This window comes from Delphinus delphis, chromosome 8 (assembly GCF_949987515.2).
Source record: "Delphinus delphis chromosome 8, mDelDel1.2, whole genome shotgun sequence".
In the NCBI taxonomy this organism is placed as follows: Eukaryota; Metazoa; Chordata; class Mammalia; order Artiodactyla; family Delphinidae; genus Delphinus; species Delphinus delphis.
In genome coordinates this window covers 27,082,237-27,094,424 of record NC_082690.1, presented here as the reverse complement: position 1 = coordinate 27,094,424, position 12,188 = coordinate 27,082,237, and the positions used below count along the sequence as shown (strand labels likewise).

The window sequence follows — 12,188 nt, the reverse complement described above, 5'->3', positions numbered from 1 at the left end:
AGAAGAACTAAAGATGAAATAAGCAAAGATGACCAACACAATAAATGAAATTAAAAATACTCTAGATGTGATCAATAGCAAAATAACTGAGGCAGAAGAATGGATAAGTGACCTGGAAGATAAAATAGTGCAAATAACTACTTCAGAGCAGAATAAAGAAAAAGAATGAAAAGAACTGAGGACAGTCTCAGAGACCTCTGGGACAACATTAAACGCAACAACATTCAAATTATAGTGGTTCCAGAAGAAGAACAGAAAAAGAAAGGGACTGGGAAAATATTTGAAGAGATTATAGTTGAAAAATTCCCTAATATGAGAAAGGAAATAGTTAATCAAGTCCAGGAAACACAGAGAGTCCCATACAGGATAAATCCAAGTAGAAACACGCCAAGATACATATTGATCAAACTGTCAAAAATTAAATACAAAGAAAACATTAAAAGCAGCAAGGGAAAAACAACAAATAACACACAAGGGAATCCCCATAAGGTTAACAGCTGATCTTTCAGCAGAAACTCTGCAAGCCAGAGGGGACTGGCAGGACATATTTAAAATGATGAAGGAGAAAAACCTACAACCAAGATCACTCTACCCAGCAAGTATCTCATTCAGATTTGATGGAGAAATTAAAAACTTTACAGACAAGCAAAGCTGAGAGAGTTCAGCACCATCAAAGAAGCTTTACAACAAATGCTAAAGGACCTTCTCTGGGCAAGAAACACAAGAGAAGGAAAAGACCTACAAAAACAAACCCAAAACAATTAAGAAAATGGGAATAGGAACATACATATAGATAATTACCTTAAAGGTAAATGGATTAAATGCTCCCACTAAAAGACACAGACTGGCTGAATGGAAACAAAATCAAGACCCATATATATGCTGTCTACGAGAGACCCACTTCAGACCTAGGGACACATACAGACTGAAGGCGAGGGAATGAAGAAAGATATTCCATGCAAATGGAAACCAAAAGAAAGCTGGAGTAGCAATTCTCATATCAAACAAAATAGACTTTAAAATAAAGACTATTAGAGGAGACAAAGAAGGACACTACATAATGATCAAGGGAACAATCCAAGAAGATATAACAATTGTAAACATTTATGCACCCAACATAGGAGCACCTCAATACATAAGGCAAATACTAACAGCTATAAAAGGGGAAATCAACAGTAACACATTCATAGTAGGGGACTTTAACACCCTACTTTCACCAATGGACAGATTATCCAAAATGAAAATAAATAAGGAAACACAAGCTTTAAATGATACATTTCACAAGATGGACTTAATTGATATTTATAGGACATTTCATCCAAAAACAACAGAATACACATTTTTTTCAAGTGCTCATGGAACATTCTGCAGGATAGATCATATCTTGGGTCACAAATCAAGCCTTCATAAATTTAAGAAAATTGCAATTGTATCATGTATATTTTCCGACCACAATGCTATGAGACTAGATATCAATTACAGGAAAAGATCTGTAAAAAATACAAACACATGGAGGCTAAAGAATACACTATTAATAACGAAGTGATCACTGAAGAAATCAAAGAGGAAATAAAAAATACCTAGAAACAAATGACAATGGAGACAAAACAACCCAAAACCTATGGGATGCAGAAAAAGCAGTTCTAAGAGGGAAGTTTATAGCAATACAAACCCAAGTTAAGAAGCAGGAAACATCTCGAATAAACAACCTAACATTACACCTCAAGCAATTAGAGAAAGAAGAATAAAAAAACCCCAAAGTTAACAGAAGGAAAGAAATCATAAAGATCAGATCAGAAATAAATGAAAAAGAAATGAAGGAAACAATAGCAAAGATCAATAAAACTAAAAGCTGGTTCTTTGAGAAGAAAAACAAATAGATAAACCATTAGACAGACTCATCAGGAAAAAAAGGGAGAAGACCCAAATCAATAGAATTAGAAATGAAAAAGGAGAAGTAACAACTGACACTGCAGAAATACAAAAGATCATGAGAGATTACTACAAGCAACTCTATGCCAATAAAATGGACAATCTGGAAGAAAGGGACAAATTCTTAGAAATGCACAACCTGCCAAGACTGAATCAGGAAGTAATAGAAAATACGAACAGACCAATCACAAGCACTGAAATTGAAACTGTGATTAAAAATCTTCCAACAAACAAAAGCCCAAGACCAGATGGCTTCACAGGCGAATTCTATCAAACATTTAGAGAAGAGCTAAGACCTATCCATCTCAAACTCTTCCGAAATATAGCAGAGGGAACAACACTCCCAATTCCTTCTATGAGATCACCATTACCTTGATACCAAAACCAGACAAAGATGTCCCAAAGAAAGAAAACTACAGGCCAATATCACTGATGAACATAGATGCAAAAATGCTCAACAAAATACTAGCAAACAGAATCCAACAGCACATTAAACGGATCATACACCATGATCAAGTGGGGTTTATTCCAGGAATGCAAGGATTCTTCAATATACGCAATTCTATCAGTGTGATAAACCATATTGACAAATTGAAGGAGAGAAACCATATGATCATCTCAATATATGCAGAAAAAGCTTTTGACAAAATTCAACACCCATTTATGATAAAAACCCTGCTGAAATTAGGCATAGAGGGAACTTTCCTCAACATAATAAAGGCCATATATGACAAACACACAGCCAACATCATCTTCAATGGTGAAAAACTGAAAGCATTTCCACTAAGATCAGGAACAAGACAAGGTTGCCCAGTCTCACCACTCTTATTCAACATAGTTTTGGAAGTTTTAGCCACCACAATCAGAGAAGAAAAGGAAATAAAAGGAATCCAAATCGGAAAAGAAGAAGCAAAGCTGTCACTGTTTGCAGATGACATGATACTATATATAGAGAATCCTAAAGATGCTACCAGAAAACTACTAGAGCTAATCAATGAATTTGGTAAAGTAGCAGGATACAAAACTAATGCACAGAAATCCCTGGTATTCCTATATACTAATGATGAAAAATCTGAAAGTGAAATCAAGAAAACACTCCCATTTACCATTGCAAGAAAAAGAATAAAATATCTAGGAATAAACCTACCTAAGGAGACAAAAGACCTGTATGCAGAAAATTATAAGACACTGATGAAAGAAATTAAAGATGATACAAATAGATGGAGAGATATACCATGTTCTTGGATTGGAAGAATCAACATAGTGAAAATGACTCTACTACCCAAAACAATCTACAGATTCATTGCAATCCCTATCAAACTACCACTGGCATTTGTCACAGAACTAGAACAAAAAATTTCACAATTTGTATGGTAACACAAAAGACCCCGAATAGCCAAAGCAATCTTGAGAACGAAAAATGGAGCTGGAGGCATCAGGCTCCCTGACTTCAGACTATACTACAAAGCTACAGTAATCAAGACAGTATGGTACTGGCACAAAAACAGAAAGATAGATCAATGGAACAGGAGAGAAAGCCCAGAGATAAACCCACACACATATGGTCACCTTATCTTTGGTAAAGGAGGCAGGAATGTACAGTGGAGAAAGGACAGCCTCTTCAATAAGTGGTGCTGGGAAAACTGGACAGGTACATGTAAAAGTATAAGATTAGATCACTCCCTAACCCCATACAAAAAAATAAGCTCAAAATGGATTAAAGACCTAAATGTAAGGCCGGAAACTATCAAACTCTTAGAGGAAAACTTAGGCAGAACACTCTATGATATAAATCACAGCAAGATGCTTTTTGACCCACCTCCTAGAGAAGTGAAAATAAAAATAAACAGATGGGACCTAGTGAAACTTCAAAGGTTTTGCACAGCAAAGGAAACCATAAACAAGACAAAATGACAACCATCAGAATGGGAGAAAATATTTGCAAATGAAGCAACTGACAAAGGATTAATTTCCCAAATTTACAAGCAGCTCATGCAGCTCAATAACAAAAAAACAAACAACCCAATCCAAAAATGGACAGAAGACCTAAATAGACATTTCTCCAAAGAAGATATACAGACTACCAACAAACACATGAAAGAATGCTCAACATCATTAATCATTAGAGAAATGCAAATCAAAACTACAATGAGATATCATCTCACACCAGTCAGAATGACCATCATCAAAAAATCTAGAAACAATAAATGCTGGAGAGGGTGTGGAGCAAAGGGAACACTCTTGCACTGCTGGTGGTAATGTGAATTGGTACAGCCACTTTGGAGAACGTATGGAGGTTCCTTAAAACACTACAAATAGAAATACTATATGACCCAGCAATCCCACTGCTGGGTATATACTCTGAGAAAACCATAATTCAGAAAGAGTCATGTACCAAAATATTCATTGCAGCTCTATTTACAATAGCCCGGAGATGGAAACAACCTAAGTGTCCGTCATTGGATGAATGGATAAAGAAGATGTGGCACATATACACAATGTAATATTACTCAGCCATAAAAAGAAACAAAATTGAGCTATTTGTAATGAGGTGGATGGACCTAAAGTCTGTCATACGGAGTGAAGTAAGTCAGAAAGAGAAAGACAAATACCATATGCTAACACATATATATGGAATTTAAGGGAAAAAAATGTCACGAAGAACCTAGGGGTAAGACAGGAATAAAGACACAGACCTACTAGAGAATGGACTTGAGGATATGGGGAGGAGGAAGGGTAAGCTGTGACAAAGCGAGAGAGTGTTCTGGACATATACCCACTACCAAACGTAAAATAGATAGCTAGTGGGAAGCAGCTGCATAGCTCATGGAGATCAGCTCGGTGCTTTGTGACCACCTAGAGGGGTGGGATAGGGAGGGTGGGAGGGAGGGAGACGCAAGAGGGTAGAGATATGGGAACATATGTATATGTATAACTGATTCACTTTGTTATAAAGCAGAAACTAGCACACCATTGTAAAGCAATTATACTCCAATAAAGATGTAAAAAAAATATTAAAACAGTTATTTTAATTGTATTCCATATATTCAAAAGTTAATTTGATACCTGAAAGATTAAAAAAAAAGTTCAAATTGAACTTTGAGAAAGGAAAATCACTATATCTAAGAAGAAAAATACTCTGGATGTGATTAGCTAAATATAAGGCATTACAAAAGAAAAGATTAGTAAATTTGGAAATAGAAGTGATCTAAAATAAACAGAGAGAAAAAATATTTTAAATTAACAGATAAACAGAAATATAATTATTTATTTTACAATTGTGTTTAATGCTATGAAGGAAAAAATAGGGTTTTCTGTTAGAATAACTGGAGGGAGAATAATACATTTTCCATTTATTAGAGCATACTAGGTACAAATAAAACCTGATTTAAATTGTAACACAACTGGATTTATTGTGTTACAATAGAAAAGTAAAAGTAGTTTTTTTCTTATAATTAATCCATTTGTTCATTTATTCCACACCATCCTTGTTCATTGATACTATTGATATAATAGTCCAGATATTTGGCTCACAAAAATGACCAAGGCCCCAGTCCCTTTCTTTGAGGAGCTAGGAGTTTAATGGTTCAGCAGTACCTCTTATTAAAATAATTGCATACCAAATGAAAACATAAATATATCCTTTTCGTTTTCTTTTTTAGATGAGAATAGGCATTCACTCAGGCTCTGTGCTGGCTGGAGTTGTTGGGGTAAGAATGCCGCGATATTGCCTGTTTGGAAATAATGTCACTCTGGCAAGCAAATTCGAATCGGGAAGTCACCCTCGACGCATCAATGTCAGCCCAACCACTTACCAGTAAGTGTTCTTTGGCCTTCTCCCCCTGTCTTTGGCATTGCGTTATACTAGTAGCCTGTCACTTGTGAGACGCTTATTTTTTTCTTGATCCTGTTATTATCTAAGATAATATGAGTAGATCCATCCAGTCTGAAAGATAGCAATTATGTCACAAAATTTAATTTGCACCCTAAGAAAGTACATGGAAAACCTGACTTGACTGAGAGGTAAATGGAGGTTTGCATTTCCCACAGTCTCTGTCTTCCTTAGGTATTCCTGTTTAAAATACAGGAAAGCAGGGTTTTTCCTGGTGGCACAGTGGTTAAGAATCCACCTGCCAGTGCAAGGGACATGCGTTCGAGCCCTGATCCAGGAAGATCCCACATGCCATGGAGCAACTAAGCCCATGTGCGACAACTACTGAGCCCACGTGCCACAACTGCTGAAGCCCGCACGCCTAGAGTGCATGCTGCGCAACAAGAGAAGCCACCACAATGAGAAGCCTGTGCACCTGAATGAAAAGTAACCCCCGCTCGCCACAACTAGAGAAAGCCCGTGCACAGCAACAAAGACCCAATGCAGCCAAAAATTTAAAAAAATAGAGGAGAGCAAATGTTAAGGGTCTGAAACACACTAGAAATCTTAACATTTTCAAAATGTTTCTCAATGTTTATAAAAATCAAAGGAATAAGATAGAAAAGGTAATTGTCTCTTTTTATTCTTCTAAATAATGAATATAAATAGGGACTCTTTAAAGTTAAATATATACTAGATACAGAGTAAAACTTCAAACTCTATTTATCTTAAAGGTTGTATTTGACAACTCTACACATTTTGACAGCTGAAGTCATCCTTGTTTTGTGCCTGGTAGATATCAAGCTCCAGGCATTAGCTATTACGTGCCATATGGGCAGAGGCCAAGTCTTTTTGACTCATGGTTATATCTCCAAAACTTACCCAAAAAATGTTTAGCACATAATAAGCACTCTATTAATATTTATCAGATTAATGAATAAATGTACTGATAAGATAAATATCTCTATACTAAGAAAATAATATGAATATCTCCTACTTGGTAGACTTTGGCCTAATGCTAAGCTTTGGTGTACAAGCGATTTCATTAGTTCCATGATTTAAATGACTTAGAAATCACATTGTAAAACTGTAAAGTAGAAATGGTGACCATGGATATTTTTATTAGCATGACTACCATGTTAACCCAGGCTAACAAAAAACCCCAGAAGCAGAAACTTTAAATACATAGATAATAAATGTTGATTTATAATAACAAACAAAATGGTGACACTTTGAAGCTTTTGATACCACATATATACAGAGGGAAGTTAAGGTTTCTTAGATAAAAGACAAGTATTTCCAGATTCCTGAGGACCACATGAGAAAGGGGAAGAAATTACAAATATGAAATCAAGATAAAGTTGCTTAAGAACTACATGTCATTTTTAGGGTCTTTATATAAGGGTTTTGCTTCTTTTAAATTTCTCCCAATTTTTCTAACACAATTCTGGGCATAATACATATGATATGATAATGGTTTCCATATTAAATGGAATTAGGAAGCTTCTCAAGATCAATGCTCTAGATCACTGCACTTTGTTCTCTAGACCATGGGGTAAGGAAAAGTTCCTGAAGATCAACCACCTCACCTGCATACTCCTACCATGGTTATGATTTTTCCCATCATGGAGCTAATACATATGTTTCCTCTTTGTATAAGTGAGTGTAGATTTATAGAAACTCCATTTTAAAAAAATGATGTGTAAAGAATGGGTCAACCATGTGAGGAGTTATACCCTGAGCTTAAATATCATTGCTATAGCTGGCTTTGTCTACATGTGACCAATAAAGGAAACCCCACAAGCAACACAGAGTCTGTGCCTTTGGGTGTTGTCTTTGAGTTTTAATAATCTTTTTCATATTGGTGGGAGTTTGTAATTATCCTTAGTGATCAATAAAGTCTGAAGAATTGAATCATTTAAAACACTGTGAGCATTGAAATATTTTGTTCTGTTATGATCTGTCCCCCCAACTCCCCCCCACACCAAAACACAAATGGAGACATAGATGAACAAATTGAACTGCCTTCTGGGTAGATTATAAAAGATACTTTCTCTGACTGGTCCCAAATCTTATAATTTCTAATAATACTTTATAAAAATATTTTTGTGTTTGGTCTATCCTCAAAAATAACACTTTTCTTCCAACTGTTTCTGTGTTCCTCCCTCCTTCCCTTCTTTCAACAAATACTTGTAGAGTACCTACTATATTCCAAGCACTATGACAGTCACCAATGTTACAGCAATAAACAACATAAATATGATCTTTGCCTTCATAGAGGAGACTACCAGATGGTAGATGTATACAAATAAACAGTTTATTACAATAGACTAGTGCTGAGGTCAAAAGGACATGATGAGAGTATTTAGAGCAACAAGAGGAGTGGACTAAAATGAGGATGAAGAGATAGACTGAAGTCAGACCAACTGAAGCTGTAATTCATGTTAAGGGATTTCAACTTAACACTAAGAGCAAAGAAAGACATTGAAGAGTTTTAAGCAGACGAGTGACTTGACCAGATTTGTACTTTAAAAAGATCTCCAAGGTTGTAGAGAGAATAGATTAGAAGGTGAGAAGGGCAGCAATCCAGTGCTTGAAATCAGGTAATCTTATTCCCGTTTCCTTGATGGAAATGTAGCTAATTACTGAGACCCTGGAATCCAAACCATTTGCTGTTTCAACTTGTCTTCCATGCTTCAGAAGAGTGATTGGACTCAATGACCTTTGACATCCATTTTTATCTGGGATACCATTAAAAACAATGTACTTTGGTTCCTGGTAATCTTCTAGAAAACTAAATTTAGGTATATGATCTCAGTGTGACTTGGTTTTCAGATTCTGGATGTGTTCGTGCCCAAGTGGTTTCTGTTGGTTTTATATACACCAATCTATACACTTCAGCTATGTATAATTGTTCTATTCCACATAGCACAAGTGATTTATGAATCCACAAGTGTAGAGTATACTTCCCTTTCCCAGGATACTCAAAGTGAAATGCCAGGTGGATGTTTCATGGACATTCTCTAAGAGGAGATAAAATTGAACTTTCTTAGAGCAAATAGGAATTTGTGAAGTTAAACTGAGTATTCCGCTCATAAGAGCTTGAAATTTCCAATTTTCTTTCCTGAATTAAATGCTGAAAAATGTTCAATATTGTCTGGTTATTTTGAAATCTTCAGACAGGTTTCTAAAAATTTTTATTTTAATATTTTAATTTCATTGGAGTATAGTTGATTTACAATGTTGTGTTAGTTTCAGTTGTACAGCAAACTGATTCAGCTATACATATAAATATAATCATTCTTTTTTAGATTCTTTTCTAATATAGGTTATCAAAGAGTATTGAATAGGGTTTCCTGTGCTATACAGTAGGTCTTATTTGGTTATCCATCTTATATATAGCAGTGTGCAGGTATTCATCCCAAGCTCCTGATTTATCCCACCGGCGCCATGTCTCCCCTTTGTTAACCATAAGTTTGTTTTCAATATCTATAAGTCTGTTTCTGTTTTGTAAATGAGTTCACTTTTATCTTTTTCTTTTAACATCTTTATTGGAGTATAATTGCTTTACAATGTTGTATTAGTTTCTGCTGAATAACAAAGTGAATCAGACATATGTATACGTATATCACCATATCCACTCCCTCTTGTCTCTCCCTCCCACCCTCCCTATCCTACTCCTCTAGGTGGTCTCAAACCACCAAGCTGATCTCCCTGTGCTATGCAGCTGTATCTTTTTCTAAATTAGATTCCACATACAAGTGATACCATATAATATTTTTCTTTCTCTGTGTGACATACTTCACCTAGTATGAGAATCTCTAGGTCCATCCATGTTGCTGCAAATGGCATTAATACATTATTTTTCATGGCTGAATAATATTCTATTGTATATATGTACCATGTCATCTTTATCCATTCCTCTGTCAATGGAAATTTAGTTTGCTTCCATGACTTGGAAATTATAAATGTGCTGCAACGAATATTAGGGTGCTTGTATCCTTTTGGATTATGGTTTTCTCTGGATATATGCCCAGGAGTGAGATTGCTGGGTCATATGGTAGTTCTATTTTAAGTTTTGTAAGGAACCTCCATACTGTTCTCCATAGTAGTTGTACCAATTTACATTCCCACAAACAGTGTAGGAGGGTTCCCTTTTCTCCACACCCACTCCAGCATTTATTGTTTGTAAACTTTTTGATGATGGCCATTCGACTGCTGGGAGATGATACCTCAGTGTAGTTTCGATTTGCATTTCTCTGATAATAAGTGATGTTGAGCATCTTTTCATATGCTCCTTGACCATCTGTATGTCTTCTTTGGACAGCTATCTGTTTAGATCTTCTGCCCATTTTCTAATTGGGTTGCTTGTTTTTTTTTGACCTAGAGCTGCATGAGCTGTTTATATATTTTGGAGACTAATCCCTTGTCAGTCATATCATTTGCAAATATTTTCTCCCTCTGTGGGTTGTCTTTTTCTGTTGTTGCTGGTTTCCTTTACTGTGCAGAAGCTTTTACGTTTCATTAGATCTCATTTGTTTATTTTTGTTTTTATTTCCCTTACTCTAGGAGATGGGTCAAAAAAGATCTTGCTGTGATTCATGCTAAATAGTGTTGTGCCTATGTTCTTCCCTAAGAGTTTTATAGTATTTAGCATAACATTTAAAAGTCTTTAATCCATTTTGAGTTCATTTTTGTATATGATGTTATGGAGTTTTCTAATTTCATTTTTTTTAACATCTATATTGGAGTATAATTGATTTTCAATGGTGTGTTAGTTTCTGCTTCATAACAAAGTGAATCAGTTATACATATACATATATTCCCATATCTCTTCCCTCTTGTGTCTCTCTCCCTCCCACACTCCCTATCCAACACCTATAGGTGGTCACAAAGCACCGAGCTGATCTCCATGTGCCATGTGGCTGCTTCCCACTAGCTATCTATTTTACGTTTGGTAGTGTATATATGTCCATGCCACTCTCTCACTTCGTCACAGCTTACCCATCCCCCTCCCCATATCCTCAAGTCCATTCTCTAGTAGGTCTGCAGCTTAATTCCCACCTTACCCCTAGGTTCTTCATGACCTTTTTTATCCCCTAGATTCCATATATATGTGCTAGCATACGGTATTTCTTTTTCTCTTTCCAACTTACTTTATTCCATATGACAGACTCTAGATCCATCCAGCTCACTACAAATAACTCAATTTCGTTTCTTTTTATGGCTGAGTAATATTCCATTGTGTATATGTGCCAAAACTTCTTTATTCATTCATCTCTTGATGGACACTTAGGTTGCTTCCATGTCCTGGTTATTGTAAATAGAGCTGCAATGAACATTTTGGTACATGACTCTTTCTGAATTATGGTTTTCCAGGGTGTATGCCCAGTAGTGGGATTGCTGGGTCGTATGGTAGTTATGTTTGCAGTTTTTAAGGAACCTCCATATTGTTCTGCATAGTGGCTGCACCAATTTACATTCCCACCAACAGTGCAACAGGGTTCTCTTATCTCCACACTCTCTCCAGCATTTATTATTTCTAGATTTTCTGATGATGGCCATTCTGACTGGTGTGAAATGATATCTCATTGTAGTTTTGATTTGCATTTCTCTAATGATTAATGATGTTGAGCATTCTTTCATGTGTTTGTTGGCAATCTGTATATCCTCTTTGGAGAAATGTCTATTTAAGTCTTCTGCCCATTTTTGGATTGGGTTGTTTGTTTTTCTGTTATTGAGCTGCATGAGCTGCTTGTAAATTTTGGAGATTAATCCTTTGTCAGTTGCTTCATTTGCAAATATTTTCTCCCATTCTGAGGGTTGTCTTTTGGTCTTGTTTATGGTTTCCTTTGCTGTGCAAGGGCTTTTAAGTTTCATTAGGTCCCATTTGTTTATTTTTGTTTTTATTTCCATTTCTCTAGGAGGTGGGTCAAAAAGGATCTTGCTGTGATTTATGTCATACAGTGTTCTACCTCTGTTTTTCTCTAAGAGTTTGATAGTGTCTGGCCTTATATTTAGGTCTTTAATCCATTTGGAGTTTATTTTTGTGTATGGTGTTAGGGAGTATTCTAATTTCATATTTTACATGTACCTGTCCAGTTTTCCCTGCACCATTTATTGAAGAGGCTGTCTTTTCTCCACTGTATATTCTTGCCTCGTTTATCAAAGATAAGGTGACCATATGTGCGTGGGTTTATCTCTGGGCTTTCTACCCTGTTCCATTGATCTATCTTTCTGTTTTTGTGCCAGTACCATACTGTCTTGATTACTGTAGCTTTGTAGTATAGTCTGAAGTCAGGGAGCCTGATGCCTCCAGCTCCGTTTTTCGTTCTCAAGATTGCTTTGGCTATTCGGGGTCTTTTGTGTTACCATACAAATTGTG

General features: G+C 35.9%; 1 protein-coding gene across 2 annotated transcripts in view; it reads left to right on the top strand.

Annotated features, from left to right (window-relative positions):
• GUCY1A2 (guanylate cyclase 1 soluble subunit alpha 2) overlaps positions 1–12,188 on the top strand; it is a 430,852-nt gene that overhangs the window by 366,527 nt on the left and 52,137 nt on the right. For both annotated transcript variants that reach the window (XM_060018020.1, XM_060018019.1), the window contains one exon: positions 5,595–5,749. In XM_060018020.1, the coding sequence (XP_059874003.1) occupies positions 5,595–5,749 (155 nt within the window). The remainder of the gene's footprint in view (positions 1–5,594; positions 5,750–12,188) is intronic.